The sequence below is a fragment of the Lactuca sativa genome, chromosome 2 (genome assembly GCF_002870075.4).
Source record: "Lactuca sativa cultivar Salinas chromosome 2, Lsat_Salinas_v11, whole genome shotgun sequence".
NCBI classification, from domain to species: Eukaryota; Viridiplantae; Streptophyta; class Magnoliopsida; order Asterales; family Asteraceae; genus Lactuca; species Lactuca sativa.
The window spans coordinates 183,945,614-183,960,825 of record NC_056624.2 but is presented as its reverse complement, the minus strand read 5'-3'; the positions used below and the strand labels follow the sequence as shown (position 1 = coordinate 183,960,825).

The 15,212-nt window shown below is 31.6% G+C and overlaps 3 protein-coding genes across 4 annotated transcripts; 2 read left to right on the top strand and 1 right to left on the bottom strand.

Moving 5' to 3' along the window:
* The first annotated feature begins 240 nt into the window (after nucleotides 1–240).
* On the top strand, nucleotides 241–2,038 carry LOC111921610 (UDP-glycosyltransferase 83A1). The gene is made up of 2 exons (XM_023917193.3): nucleotides 241–752; nucleotides 830–2,038. The coding sequence occupies exons 1-2, from the start codon at nucleotides 269–271 to the stop codon at nucleotides 1,735–1,737; spliced, it is 1,392 nt and encodes a 463-aa protein (XP_023772961.1). The 5' UTR covers nucleotides 241–268; the 3' UTR covers nucleotides 1,738–2,038.
* A 118-nt stretch (nucleotides 2,039–2,156) lies between these two features.
* On the bottom strand, nucleotides 2,157–4,544 carry LOC111921590 (V-type proton ATPase subunit d2). Its single transcript, XM_023917170.3, has 9 exons — nucleotides 4,183–4,544; nucleotides 3,657–3,777; nucleotides 3,445–3,552; nucleotides 3,187–3,370; nucleotides 3,026–3,111; nucleotides 2,878–2,937; nucleotides 2,738–2,786; nucleotides 2,525–2,659; nucleotides 2,157–2,428 (listed from the first exon to the last, which is right to left on the bottom strand). The coding sequence occupies exons 1-9, from the start codon at nucleotides 4,361–4,363 to the stop codon at nucleotides 2,297–2,299; spliced, it is 1,056 nt and encodes a 351-aa protein (XP_023772938.1). The 5' UTR covers nucleotides 4,364–4,544; the 3' UTR covers nucleotides 2,157–2,296.
* A 7,355-nt stretch (nucleotides 4,545–11,899) lies between these two features.
* On the top strand, nucleotides 11,900–14,965 carry LOC111921591 (plant cysteine oxidase 1). 2 transcript variants are annotated; one of them, XM_023917171.3, is made up of 5 exons: nucleotides 11,900–12,627; nucleotides 13,730–13,848; nucleotides 13,928–14,090; nucleotides 14,198–14,428; nucleotides 14,552–14,965. In XM_023917171.3, the coding sequence occupies exons 1-5, from the start codon at nucleotides 12,462–12,464 to the stop codon at nucleotides 14,692–14,694; spliced, it is 822 nt and encodes a 273-aa protein (XP_023772939.1). In that variant the 5' UTR covers nucleotides 11,900–12,461; the 3' UTR covers nucleotides 14,695–14,965. The 2 variants fall into 2 exon arrangements, with proteins under 2 accessions (XP_023772939.1, XP_023772940.1); XM_023917172.3 differs by having other exon boundaries at nucleotides 11,902–12,627; nucleotides 14,213–14,428.
* The last annotated feature ends 247 nt before the right edge of the window (nucleotides 14,966–15,212 follow it).

Here is a 15,212-nt window from a genome sequence, read left to right as displayed (position 1 = left end):
TGGCCGTTAGGTGTTTGGAACTTATGAGATTTTAAATATTATAGATTAGACATGTAGATTAGTAAATAAAAACATGCATAGCGACACTTATAACACATGAATTCTGATAAACCTCAAGTCAAATTAAACCAAACAAAACTAAAATACACAAAAATATGCAACACACCATATATGACATCACTCATGAATAGCTATAAAAACGGGCATATAAACAAATATAGAAAACATCAACATATACCTCTTATAACAAAAAATCCATTACCAAATCATGACAAAACCTCATGTCCTAGTAATACCTGTTCCCGCACAAGGCCACGTAATTCCCATAATGGAGCTTGCTCGACGCTTAGCCAGGAATGGTGTCAAAGTCACTTTTGTAAACACAGAGATCATTCACAAGGTCGTGACTAACAATTTGCTGTTAGAGAAAGATGATTATGAGGATCTAATTCATATGGTTTCAATCCCTGATGGTTTAGAACCATGTGATGATAGGAGTGACCTTATTAAGTTGACCAAATCCATACTAGAATCCATGCCTGATAAGTTAGAAGAACTCGTAGAGAAGATCAACAAACAAGATTGTAACAAAGTCACATGTATCGTTGCTGATGGTTTCATGGGATGGGCATTAAGAGTTGCAAAGAAGATGGGAATCAGAACTGCAGCTTTCTGGCCTGCCGCATTAACTTCACTAGCAATCAATATTTGTTATGAGAAATTGATCAAAGATGGAATCATAAATAACGATGGTAAGATTTGCAAAACTATTTTAAAAAAATATTCTTATTGTAAAAACCTCGTTTTATTAATCTTTCTTGCAAATTAGGCATACCTCTAAATGATGATATGATTCAGCTGTCAGAAACCATGCCACCTATACAACCAAAGAACCTCCCATGGATGTGTTTTGGGGACATGGTCACCAAAGAACTTCTTTTTCAACATGCAATTTTAATAGCAGAAGGTGTCATGTTAGGAGAACGCGTAATATGCAACTCAAGTATTGAGATGGAGCCTGAAACGTTTAACCAATTCCCACAACTGTTGCCTATAGGTCCTTTGTTAGCAAGCAATCGACTTGCTAACCAAACAGGCCACTTCTGGCAAGAAGACTCGACATGCTTAGAATGGCTCGATCAACAATCAGCATGTTCAGTTTTGTATATAGCATTTGGGAGCATAGCCAATTTGAACCAAACCCAATTTACAGAACTAGCCCTTGGTCTTGAACTTAGCAACAAACCCTTCATGTGGGTTGTGCGAACAAACATGGTCATAAGTTTCCCTGATGGATATGTGGAAAGAGTAGGATCTCGTGGAAAGATTGTGAGTTGGGCTCCTCAACAGAAGGTGTTAGCTCATCCTTCAGTAGCTTGCATTATGAGTCACTGTGGTTGGAACTCTACTATAGAAGGTCTCACCAATGGACTTCCTTTCCTTTGTTGGCCATGCTTTGCTGATCAATTTCTCAATCAAACTTATATTTGTGACGTGTGGAAGACTGGGTTGGGGTTTAGAAAAGATGAACAAGGTGTCATCACTAGAGGAGAAATAAAATGTAAGGTGGAGAAGCTCCTTGGAGACAGATCATTTAAAGATAAAGCCTTAGAAATTCAAGACAAGGTTACAAGTAGTGTTAGACCAGGTGGAAGCTCTCATCAAAATCTTCGCAATTTCATTGAGTGGATACATGGAAAAGATGCAGATGCTACCACCAGCAACGTCTCTATGTGAAGAATGTCTCAAACATGATTGAGTATGTATGTGTTAACTCTCTATGTTTGGAAAAAGAAAAATCAAACATCCTCCTAACTTTTGTTTCTGATTATCTTTCTACTCGTTAGATAAGTTAAGTAACAAAATCAACAGAGGGATTAGAAGAGAGAATTAGTGCATTTCCACATATCATTATTTTAATTATATGAACAGAAATATGGGTAGGAACAAAAGGTAGGGAAATCTTAATTTCTCTTAGAAATAATATCATGTTTCAAAACATAAATTCTTATTATTTTAAGTTGGTAAATATATGTCAACCATGTAGTTAAATTAAATTTAGTAATTGAATTCTAAACAAAAAACAAAACTTTTAATTAATGTTCCATGATTCATAATAAATTTGTTTGACTGAAACATTATTTTGCATTCATATCTTGGCCAATCATATTCTTATTTTGATTCTGAACAATCATATCCCACAAATATCCTCATAACAGAAGACCTGAAGAAGACCACATTTGAATCAATAAATAAAAAATATAACGCAACAAGATAACAACAATATAATGAGCGACTAAAATATGAAAACAACACTATCATGAACCCTAGATTTCTGATTTTGAGCCACACACTCAGATATCCACATCAAGTTCCTAATCTCCTGCTCCCTCAGCCTCATGTATGCAAAAAACACACCATAATGAAACTGCATATATAACAACATAAACAATCACCATTTTCATTTTCATCCCTAATTATCTCAATTTCACTCATCACAAACACAAAAAACAGTAAAACAAACCTGTTGCTCAAATGATAAGCAAAGTCGTTTCACTTCCTCTTCATAAAATGCCTTATCAAGCATCTGACTCTCTCCATAAGACAACTTACCAAATATATGCTGATATGGAGGATATTTCTCCATCACACCACGGACCTAAAATAGTAATTATTCCATGAAATTAGGGGTAAACAAATCGAGTATAAATATTAAATACATTGTTCATTCATTTACCTGATCTATATCCTCACATACAGCAAGCTCCTCATGGCCATAAGGGTAGCTGTTTTGAAAGCCAATAAATAAGAACATAGAGAAAAAAAATAGAAGTCGAATTTACACATTTAGATTATAGCTTGTTCTTATTATCTTACAGTAATCCAAAACTGGAATACAACTTTCTACGATCCTCTCGAGTGAGCTCAGTTCCAATGCTGGATATGGAAACCCAAGGGCAAAAGAGTAAATAAGCATGTTGAAGTTGCATATAAGCAGAAAGAAAGTCTTGAATAATGGAAGCACCTGTTTATGGTGATATTAACAGCTCTTCTATCAGCCTCGAAGGCTAAAATGTCAGACATTATTTCTGCAGTGGCACCACCTAGTTTCTGTTCCCAATTTCTAATTTTTTTTTAAACTGCAAATATAAAATGATATTTGTAAATTCAAAAATAACCGATTACCTGGCAAAACTGGTAGAAATCTTCAAGATATGCCTTGTAAAGGGTGTTTCTCATAATCTCAATGTTCATATCATCCAAATCCTCTGATGTAATGCACTCAGAAAAGTATGGAGCAAGTGGTGTATCCACAAGCACCAGTCTGTAGAGCTCACGCATATTCTGAGCAACTGCCAGGGTGGCAATACTGAAGAAAAATGAAAAGTATTAAAATTTACAATAACCAGAAAAATCAAGAATATGAGTTTACTAGATTGTTACCTGTCAAACATCCCCAAAGGGTGGCATTTCTCCAATAGTTCTTGAACATCTCTCTCATGTAGAGTTCCAGTAACAATGAGGACAACATTGTCAATCATGTGACCATATCTGAGGGGAAAACGAAAGGTTAAGTCCCAAACAAAGATGAATATGCAAGAATGCTTGTAACATATGGATTATATAAAGTTAGAAGTATAAATAATTTTACTTACGTTATATACTGTAGGAAGGTTGACAAAGGCTCGGTGGCTTGGCATAACATGTGCTTATACTCATCAACCAATTTAAGAGTGCATTTTTCTACAATTGTGGTTGTATGCAGAGGTGAAGGTTCTGCAAGAGATCAACAAAACAAAGTTAGAAATCAAGAACGAATCCTGCAAGCATCAGATCTAGAAATCAGATTGATCCATGGATGCCACTTTGCCAATCGTTGAAACAAAAACTAATATCACTAACAAACCAAATCTCAAAAAGGTACATAGATGCCGCCTTTCTGGAAAGTACATTGACATAATAAGCTTACTGGAAGAATCAACTATTATGAACGGATTAATACTGAACCTAGATACTTTAATACCTAATAACTGATCTATGTATATCATCTTTAATTCGTGTCCAAATCTTGATTTCTTTTTGCGTTGAAATAAGTAAAGTTTGGGGAAACTGCTTCATAAGCCATATCTAGATTATAATAACAGAACACGCGAAATCCCTATAAACAACGAAATGTAATACCGTTTTGAAGATATGGTCCGTATTCAGTAGCGGAGAGATGCATCTTGATGTCATCGAGGGTTTCGCATTGACAGAGATTGTTGTAATCAGCAGCGGTCAACAAACCAGATTTGTGGCCCCTGACAATTGCTTCGAGGTAACCCCCATGGATGTTGAATGTCATAGCTTCGAACCCGTACATTTTTGTCTGATGATATGATCAAGAAGTGATGCGAGAACCTTGACAATGAAGATTGGAAAATTAGAATTTGCAGTAATCAGAGGATGAAGACGAAAGGTTTGATCTTCTACGATCAATTTTTGCAGATGAATCAAAATTCAGGTATCTGCCACGACGCTACCGGTTTACTTGTCCCAAATAAGATTGATAAAATAATAATAATAATAATAATAAATAAATAAATAATAAATAAATATAAAAACAATATTATATAAATGGTTATTTTCATAAAAGACCCTATATTTTGACTTTTTTTTCTTTTTAAACCTAAAAAAAAAATTCTTTTTTGAAAAAGACCTAACTTTTATACGTTACTTGTTATTTCAAACCTAGCAGGTCACCAATAGATAAATTAGGTATTTTTGTTTCATAAAAAACCTTATATTTTGTAGTTGTTTCCATTTTAGACCTAGCAGGTCACCTAAAATGTTTTTTTTTCAAAATAAACTCAACTTTAAAATAGCTTATAATCTTCAAGACCAAATATATAAGGTACTTGTTGGTGTAATTGTTGACTACACCCAAAAAGAAAATATACATTTATACACTAAAAAATGTTATCTAACTTATTATCCTTTGAGCGAATATAACCTAGAAGAATTGCAAAATTTTATTTTTGTTTAAAAGATATAATTAAACTTTATCTTGAATATATATTATCATTAAACATGATATATTGTTTATAAAAAAATGTTATTATTACCGATAATAAAAAATTTGATGTTAATTTGATATTTTTTGGTAACATAAATAATATGTAGCTAAGAAGAATTTTTTATTATAATAACAAACTTTTTTATTTGTAGAAAAAAAATATCATATAATTTAACAAACTGTATACAAAATAATTTTTTTAGTTTGTCTATTATACGTATTTGGTGAGTTTGGACATATTTCTCTCTCTCACTTTTCTATATTATTTTTTTTTGGCCGAAATTTTTAATCAATTTTTTTACAATAGTTAATAAACGCACTTACTAGCATACTCCTAAACCAAAACCATATATGTATCATTAGCCCATTATTAAATAATATGTTATAATTATATCAAATAAATACATAAAAATATTAATCCTAAACATTGTATTAGTTTTGTTTAGATATATGAGATTCAAGTTTAAGGCTTTCTTAAAAAAATGTTAACATCACATATGAATACATAAAACTATATTTTGGGAATGAAACTGTTTGAGCCTAAGTTAAAAATCCAAATAACAAGAATGATACCGCACACTTAAATATCAAAATAGTATGGTTGAGATTATTAATAATGGTTGGAATGTTGTGAATGAGCAAAACTGACAAAATTATGAAATTTTGTTGTAGAGAAAAGAAAATTGAATTGTTGGCCTACTACCTCATTTTATTAATCTATCTTATGTATACATGGTGTTTAGATCAATACATGGTGTTTTTATATCACTGTTATTGAATCTTAAGGATAACCATAATATTACCAAAATAAAATTTAGGGTTTCATTTTAATTTGAAAGGAAATAATCACGTTTTTATGCAAGAACAATGTTAAGCTTCATGAAATCGGTGTAGTTAAGTACCTTGTACAACTAGTGTTAAAGGTTGTAACCAATTTTAAAATTGAGTTTATTTTGAAATTAAAAAAAAAAAAAAAAAACATTTTAGGTCTAAATTGGAAAAAAGTACAAAATGTAGGGTTTTTTATGAAATGAAAATACATGATTCCCCTTTTGGTAACTTGTTAGGGTCTAAAATAACAAGTAATAGGTAAAAGTTGGGTCTTTTTCGAAAAAGAAAAAAGTTTTAGGTCTAAGTAGAAAAAAAAATCAAAATATAAGGTCTTTTATGGAAATAACCCTTATATAAATGATCTTGTTTTTCAAAATTTTGATTTTAGTCCCTAACTTTTTTGATTACTTAGATGTAGAGATGAAAGTGAGTCTAAACTCGGCCCGTAAAACCTATAACCGGTTATTGAGATTTTGTAGAACCGAAAACCGGACTGATATTTAAGAACCGGTTGCGGGTAAAGTGGGTATAGAACCGGAAAACTCAGAAACATCAAAGTGGGTAGGGTGGAACTAAGTAAAGTGGGTTTAGAACCGAAAAACCCATAAAACTGGAATTTTTTGGTAATTACTTGCTACTTAGTGGGTTGAACTTTAAAAGTTTTCATATTGATATCTCGACTTCGGAATAATGTAAGTTGTTGAATATGAACCCAATATTGACAAATTATAGTCTAAAATCATGTACAAACTCTAAACTACACTACGGAAGAAACCATATGTCAATCTAATTTTGAACGAATGAAGTGTGCATATTTTAACATTTTCACATAAAACAAAATACAAAAACAAATAGCTAAAAAGTTGAAAATTTTCGGCTTTGATATCCCGACTTCGAGGGACTATAATTCATTGAATACTAAACCAAAAATGACAAAATTATAGTCTAAACTCATCTACAAACTCTAAACTACATGTTCGAAAAAAACCACATGTTAATCCATCTTCAAAAGAATTAGATATACACGTCTTAAAATTTTCACAAAATACGAAAAAGCTGAAAAACTAAAAACTTCAAACTTTGATATCTCAAGTTTAGGGGACTGTAAGTCATTGAATGTGAACCAAAATTTGAAAAAAATTATAGTCTGAAATCATGTACATACTCTAAACTACACTCTAGAAAAAATTGTAACACAATCCGACTTTAAACAAATGAGAGATGCTTGTTTTAACATTTTTACATAATACAAAGTACAAAAACAAATAACTGAAAAATTGAAATTTATAGCTTTGATATCCCGACTTAGGGGGATTGTCGTTCATTGAATATTAAACCAGAAATGTCAAAATTATAGTATAACCTCATGTACAAACTCTAAACTACAAGTTGGAAAAAACCACATATCAATTTGACTTCAAACGAATTAGATATGCATGTTTTAAAATTTCCACATAATATAAAAAAGCTGAAAAACCAAAAAACTTTCAGCTTTGATATCTTGATTTTGGGGGATTGTAAGTCAATGAATATAAAACTAAAAATATCAAATTTATAGTCTAAAATCATATACAAACTTTAAGTTGTTCATTAGAAAAAACGGCATGTCAATCTGAATTGAAACGAATAAGATATGCTTTAAAGAAGCTCATGTGAACCTCCAACACCAACTTTGTCTCTAAAGCTCTTAATAGCTTTTTTTTTATTACTCATATGAATTCTTAAACAACTAATAAGTTCTTAACGGACTTTCAAAAAAATTAAGCTCTTAGATTACTTAATTCACCATAGAATAACCAATTACATTGAGTCGAGCAGTTGGAATTGATGATTTTAGAATTGTTGCAATTCAAACTCCATTTTTCTCTAAAATCATTCTCAATTAATCAACCACTGATTAACCAACATGTGCAGATCTAAGACTTCATCCATGACATTATCCATGTATTAACAAATCAAATAGAAGTTTCCTTCAAAAACATCACGGTTTACTATTCAAGCCCTAATTTAAATGCATAAACTCAAATGAATCCAAGTTGAGAAATACAGTGGTGGTTGTTGATGTTTTAATTATAGATTTACTTTTAAACCATCAAAGTACAACTAATTCCATCAAATTCTACAATTCACCATTGATTCCACCATGGAGGGAGCTTAAAGCATCAATTTCCTCACTAAACCTCACCACAATCACATTTGGTAAGGTTGCATGAAGTTTTGGAGTTCGAATCACTAAATTAATGTTGGAAACAACTAAAAACTTAGATGGAGTAATGGTTTTTCAGATTTGGTTTCATATATAACCGTAGATCAACATAATGGAAATAACAGAGTGAGTTTTACCTTCCAAACTTGATGTTAGCTTAAATTTCTCAAACCATAACTTGAATTCATACCAAAATTAACTACTAACACTTCAATTATGATTTAATCGTTGATTATGGTGTTTTTCTTTCCTTCCTCATCGGTCTCTTTTTCAAATGGAAGAGAATTAACTAGTCTTTGTCTAATTATCTATCAATTTACATATCAGTTCTTCATGTTTCTTATTTTTTCACATTGGAGATTGGACACCTTCTTAACTAACCGGTACATTAGTCATTTAGATTGATACAAACAACTAAATATTATTTATATAGAGACAAAATTGCAAAAATGGTCCATGTGGTTGTCAAAATTATGTGGTTTTGGTCCAAAAAGGTTTGATGGCGCATTAGTGATATAATTTTGGATCTTTTTAGTGATTTTGATCCCTATACACTTGAAATTACTTTGATACCATTATAATTACTTTTTTCCATTTTTTAATTCTTACAATACTTAAAGATTTTAAATACACTTTGAAATTTAATCCCATCACACCGTCCTCTCTCCTCTACAACACCTATCTCAACCTCTCTTCTTCAAGGTTAATGGAATCAAAGCCCCCAAAACCCATATGAAAATGTTTGTCGGTTCGTCACCCTGCATCGCCAGAGTTATCGACCTCTTTCCCAAATGTTACCGGACCACCGCCATTGTAGATTTAAATCAGATGAACATAAACCCTAGCCGTTCTCCGTCGTTATCTTTACTTCTGTCTACGCCACCATTACGGCTTCAACAATCTCCACCGGAAGAATAACGTCGTTAGGGTTTCGACAATCTCTGATGATATCATCATTAGGTACCATCACCATCCCTATGGGAAACCCTAGTCAGAGCTTGAACCAAAACCCTCATACATATGAGAAATGTGGCGACGCTAAGTTTTTAGAAAATCAAAAGTGTGACAACGCTAGGAGATCTAAAAATGACGAAGAAGGTAGTGGTGGCAGTTGGAAATCCTCATCGCTGAAAGACGATGGGCAACACTGACGAAGAAGGTTTGGGTAGGTGATGATGCCGATGGGGTTTCTACCGTGGCAAATCCCGTCTTTTCAACTTTCCATGGTAGATCCCGTTTTTTAAAACGACAATGCTACATTTTTCTTCCATGGCAGGTGGTAGTGTCCGACATGTGCTAGTGTCTGGCACGTGGTTGTGTTCGACAATTGGTGGTGTCCGACAACGGTGGTGGTAAACCTATGATGGTGGTGGAGAGAGAGAGAGAGAGAGAGAGAGAGAGAGAGAGAGAGAGATGGGATAAATTTATCTAAGAGTAAGCCGTGAGGGGTGTAAGTTAGAAGGAGGAGGGGTGGGTGGGTATGATTATTTTTGGATTTTTAATTAGAATAAACAGAAATTAATTAAAAGAAATTAATATATATATATATATATATATATATATATATATATATATATATATATATATATATATATATATATAAAGGGAAAATTCGTCATTTTAAGTTGGAAATTGACCAAAACCATAAAAAATGCCAACCTTAGAGACTAAAATCACACAAGGTATTCAAAATTGGACCAATGATGCACCATTAAATTTTTTTAGACCAAATCATATAATTTTGAGAACCACAAGAACCATTTTTGCAATTTTGTCTTAAATGTAAGCTTAGCTACATTAAGTATTCCTATTAGAACGACCAAGAGATATATTTGAAACTGGGTCGGTATATTTAAAAATTTTATATAGATAAAAAATAATACATGTAAAAAAAACCAAGATATTATGTAAGTAATTAAGAACTAATTTGTTAAGCAAAATAAACATAATAATATTATTAGGATATGATTTTGTATTTTTAAATTTTGAATTGAATTTGATTTGTTATCAAAAAAATGAAATAATAAAAATCATAGAAAAATATCATGTGTCAAAGAGACATTCTAAAAAAATTGACATGTGTCATGTTAGGTTTTATTTATTAAAAAATGTAGATTCATGTTAGAATAATGTATCATTTGTATAGGTTCAACTCAATATATAATATGTTGTAATGTTAAAAAAATCAAATGTTATATAAAAATATATCAATATTGGTCTTTAAATATAAAAGTATTTTTTTCTTATATACTTATTTATTTAGATATGAATAAAACGTTAAAAAAAAAAAAAAAAAACAAAAGAAAGTAATTGTCAGCGTAAATTAGGGAATGTATTAACATAAATTAAGAAATATTCAAAAAGAGTTGCATATATTGGAACTAAAAACATACTCCAGTTAAGAACATCAATAACATGAGCGATTTTGTTGGAGCTTTTTAATGAAAAAATATTAAAATAAAAAGCTTAGAGCAATTAAGATATGAGCTTTGTAAAAAAAAAAAAAAACTTTTGAAAAATAAAAGCAAAATGAAGAACTTATCGAAAGATACAATAAATTTTTGTATTTTGAGTTTTTTTATTATTAAAAAGTACAAGTAAAAAGCACCCTTATTATGGATGCTTTTATTTTATCTCCATTATAAAAGAATTTTTTCAATTTGTTATTGTGTGATTGTAGTATAAGTTTAGAAATGAGCAAAATGACCGAATCGGTTGGAACTGGTTTGAATCGGACCCGATCCGGGAACCGGCTTCGGCTAAAATCAAGAACCGAACCGGCCCGACGGTTCTACCGGTTCCCGGTTCCTACCGGTTCTTGTCGTGTCTTCAAATGTTGGAACCGGTCCTCGAAAAATAGTATCATACAGTTTTGGTTTTTGCCGGTTCTACCGGTTATATCGGTTCCGGTTCTGTTTCAAAAATCCACAAAAGTAACGTCCCGGTCCCGGTCCGACCGGTTCCGGTGCCGGTTCCGGCCGGTTCCCCGGTCCATATGCTCATCCCTATATAAGTTATCTTTATAAAGTTGGTTAAAAAATTATATGACCCACAAAATCATTAAAAAAACTTCATAACAAGAGTTTATTAAGTAACAACTTTATATATATAAAACTTAACTTTAAAAAAGCTTCTGAAACAGTTTTTTCAAGTTTTATAATCTTTTCGGAATAAACAACTCTTAAAATAATTCTCAAAAGTTCATATTATACATGCTCCAAGTACAATTATTTGTATTATAATTTATATTGTTGTTTTGTGAGGCTGATTTGCCCCTTATTATTACATTTATAGGGGATTTACATGTGTCCATAGTTTTTCTATTATTTATTATTATCCTCGTGATCTTGATGTTTTATATTCAATAAGCCCGATCTTATACTTCATAAAGAAAGCTATGGTTTTTATTTGAATATATATATATATATATATATATATATATATATATATATATATATATATATATATATATATATATTGATTTTTTTGATGAAAAAAAAAACGTTTAGAAAAAACTTCAAGTGCAAAATAATCATTTTGTTGTTGTTATTGACGAATCCGTATCAAATAGTGGATTTCTTCCCGACAATTGTCCCCTTTTCTTCTTGCTTTTTGAATTAAGGCATAAAATTCAAATACAATTAAATATTTTAAAGAATAATAAACAAATATATTTAAACATATTTTTAAAATATTAAGGTTGAAAGTGACTGATAAAAACTGAATCCGCTGTTGGAACGGCCCACTGGAAAACCAAAACCATGGCCCCTGGTATTTCTTTCCCCCCCTCCATCCAAATCAACTCTTTATCTTTTCAACCAAAACAAAATCAACCTCTTTCTTTATCTTTGCTTTCATCCCATTAAAACCCTCTCCATCATCGTCACAATCACCTTGATCTTCATCTTCATCTCCAGGTGCTGCATCGTCACATCCAAAAAGATGCAGTCTTTTCCTTGAAAATCATCACCACAAAGTACCATTTCATTTTTCATTTTCCTTCTTTCTTCACTGATTCTGCTTTTTACTGTTTTTGTCCCCATCCTTTTTCTTTTCTCCATACCCAGATCGTATTTTTACTCCCTTTGGAAATTTATATCCGGTTACCAGTTAAAGAAGCTATCTTTTTTTGTGGGGGGTTTTGAATTATCGATCAATAGTTGGTTTACCGCGTGTAACTTTGTGTTATTTCTCTAGATTACATCAATCTATCATTACAAGTTGCTATGTTTTAGTTCGCCACTTTCGCGAGTTTTTGAAGATACCCATATCGGATTACCAGTTAAGTTGCTGTGTTTTTTCCCTGGGGCATTAGATTATACATAAACAAAGGTGGTTTTAGTGCATGCGTGTAAGTTCGGTTGCCAAATGGGCATGGAGAAAGTTTCAGGTGAAAGAAAGAAAAGGAGAATGAGGCAGAAGAAAGTTACAGCGGTTCAGAAGCTTTATGATACATGCACTGAGGTCTTCGCCGATTGTGGCCCTGGAGTTATCCCGAATGCTGAGGGTATCGAACGCCTAAAGGATATTTTAAGTAAGATTTTGATTACAATGGTTATGATTCTTGATTTTTACATCGATATTCATACGCGTCTTTGCAGTTTAAGTATCTGGATCTGTTTGTGCGTATTTTTGAAAGTCCCTTTCTTGATTTTCTATTTATCGGTGCAATGAATGATCTTTATAGCGAATCTGAATGATCAAAAACGCATTGTGATCTGTAGGGTTGGTGTAGTTTGAATTTTGATTTCCCCATTTCAGGGTAGATTTAATTGACTACATCTCTCCGATGCGTTTATTCAATTTGATGTCTTGTAGCTGTAGGTTGTTTAGTTGCCGTTTTGAAATTAGTCCAATTTTGACCAATTGTTAAATGGGATAATTTTGAATTTTGATGATTGATAAATCTTTAAACAGTTAAACGTTTTATTAAATTTGCTATATATGTATGCATATGTTGAATTTAGTAAGCATTGGTTAGAATCTAAAAAGTCTGAAGTCAATTCTGATTATAGAAAGGAGTACAACCAAATGAAAATGATGGAAGATATAGAAACCTTTGATACTCTGTTCATATTTAAGCTAACAATCTTCTGCTTTTAGTTTTTATTCATTGAATTTTCTTGAAATTTAATTCAAAATGAATCAACATTTATCAAACAAAACGTTTTTCGAATGGTTACGTCTTTTTGAGATAAGTTCTCATTTATGTATGATGGCGTAACCCTAGCGGTGCGACCACGTAACCCTATTCGGTGAACCGTTTCGTTGTCTTTTATTTGTTTAGTAAGTGTAGTTGATGAACATTAATGTTACTTTCTCCACTTTTCTTAAAAATGTATAATCTTTTTCTTTTTATAATTTATAGACATACATTGTTGATCATGAATCTTGAAACTTAAAAGAATAACATGATTATTTATGTGTTTTCTTGATTTGATACCCACATGAATAAAACGACAATATCATCGCGATTTATGGTTTAAGATCTATACAATGTTTAAAACGTGTTGGAAAATTTATTCTTAACTTATTTAAATTTGTCATGAGATTGTAGGGCAAAACCGTAAAATACACACGAACACATTGCTTTATTTTTTCATAAATAATTTATCGGTTGGATTTTTTTTTTTTAGATGGGATGACTGAAGTTGATGTTGGTGTACGGCCTAACATGCCCTATTTCAAGCTAAAAGAAATCGGAGGATTTCCTAAAATCACATACTTACACCTTTGTGAATGTGACAAATTTTCGGTATGTTTTCAACTTAATTAAAAATGTATTAAATTTAAGAAAAAAAAAAGTGTTGACTTTTACCATTTTGCCATGTCAGATTGGAATCTTCCTACTGCCTCCATCGGGTGTCCTCCCTCTCCATAATCACCCTCAGATGACTGTTTTCAGTAAGCTTCTGTTTGGAACCATGCATATAAAAGCATACGATTGGGTTGATGATGCTGCTTTAATCTCTACTCCAAAACTCGATTCATCTGAAGGTGAGTTCTTAACCAGAAATAGCAACTTACTTCTATAGCATTGTACTTTCAATCTTTTCTCTTATTATATATAGAAAGAAATGAAAGTATTTGTTTATACATGTAAGGCTTTGATTTATTAGGAGGTGTTGGTGTTCGTTTGGCTAAACTGAAAGTCAACGCTGAATTCACTGCTCCATGCAACGCATCCATTCTGTATCCAACTGATGGTGGAAACATGCATTGCTTCACTGCAATGACGTCATGTGCAGTTCTTGATGTTCTGGGCCCACCATATTGTGATCCTGAAGGCCGACATTGCCAATACTATCGCACTCATCCTTTTATGGATTTATCAGGTTCACTTTTCATTGTTTATTTATCTTCATAAAATTAAAAAGATGAAATAAAAAAAAAAAAAAAAAAAAAAAAAAAAAAAAAAAAAAAAACTAACTTTTTGGTTGTATGTAAATACATAACAGAAACAGATGATGAGAAAAAGATACCAGAGGGAGAGAAGATAGAAAGCTATGCATGGCTGGAAGAGATAGATAAACCAAAAGGCTTGTCTGTGATTGGAGCAATGTACAGTGGGCCAAAAATCATCGAGAAATTAGCTTTTTAAAAATTCATGCACAAAACAGAGAAACTTTTGTCGTTTTTTGTTTTTTTTGGTTGGGTAAAGGTGGTTATGGACTTATACCTTGAAGTTGATGTATATAATTTGAGCATAACCATAGAAAAGGAAAACGTTACACCTTAATTACCTGAACTTGGAATGATGTTTTTAGGATCAGAAAAAAAAAAAGCATAAAAGGAAATAGAAAAAGACATCAGATGATCAGTAAGTGTACTTTTTCTTGATATTATGGACAGACATGTTGGTGTTATAAATAGATCTTTTCCTCTTCTTTTTCTACTTTAGGAGAGACAACTTGATATGGAGATCCATGTTTTCAATAGCTGGTGGATTATATATACGAGAAATCAAATATTCTCTAATTTTCTTTCATGAAATGATTAAAAAAGAGAATCAATGGATTTTATGTCATTAAAAAAAGCGAATTAATGGATATTTTATGAGTAGAAAAATATATAAAAACAAAAGATACATAATTGGGTATTTAATTTCTTATTATATGT

Bases quoted from the DNA above. Each gene is read 5' to 3' on its own strand.
- LOC111921610 (XM_023917193.3), top strand. From the start codon at position 269: ATGACAAAACCTCATGTCCTAGTAATACCTGTTCCCGCACAAGGCCAC. The intron at 753-829 runs GTAAGATTTGCA...CTTGCAAATTAG, and splicing joins TGGAATCATAAATAACGATG to GCATACCTCTAAATGATGAT.
- LOC111921591 (XM_023917171.3), top strand. From the start codon at position 12,462: ATGGGCATGGAGAAAGTTTCAGGTGAAAGAAAGAAAAGGAGAATGAGG. The intron at 13,849-13,927 runs GTATGTTTTCAA...TTGCCATGTCAG, and splicing joins GTGAATGTGACAAATTTTCG to ATTGGAATCTTCCTACTGCC. The intron at 14,429-14,551 runs GTTCACTTTTCA...AATACATAACAG, and splicing joins TCCTTTTATGGATTTATCAG to AAACAGATGATGAGAAAAAG.
- LOC111921590 (XM_023917170.3), bottom strand. From the start codon at position 4,363: ATGTACGGGTTCGAAGCTATGACATTCAACATCCATGGGGGTTACCTC. The intron at 2,787-2,877 runs GTAAGATAATAA...CTTTCAAAACAG, and splicing joins TATTCCAGTTTTGGATTACT to CTACCCTTATGGCCATGAGG. The intron at 2,660-2,737 runs GTAAATGAATGA...TTACTATTTTAG, and splicing joins TATGTGAGGATATAGATCAG to GTCCGTGGTGTGATGGAGAA.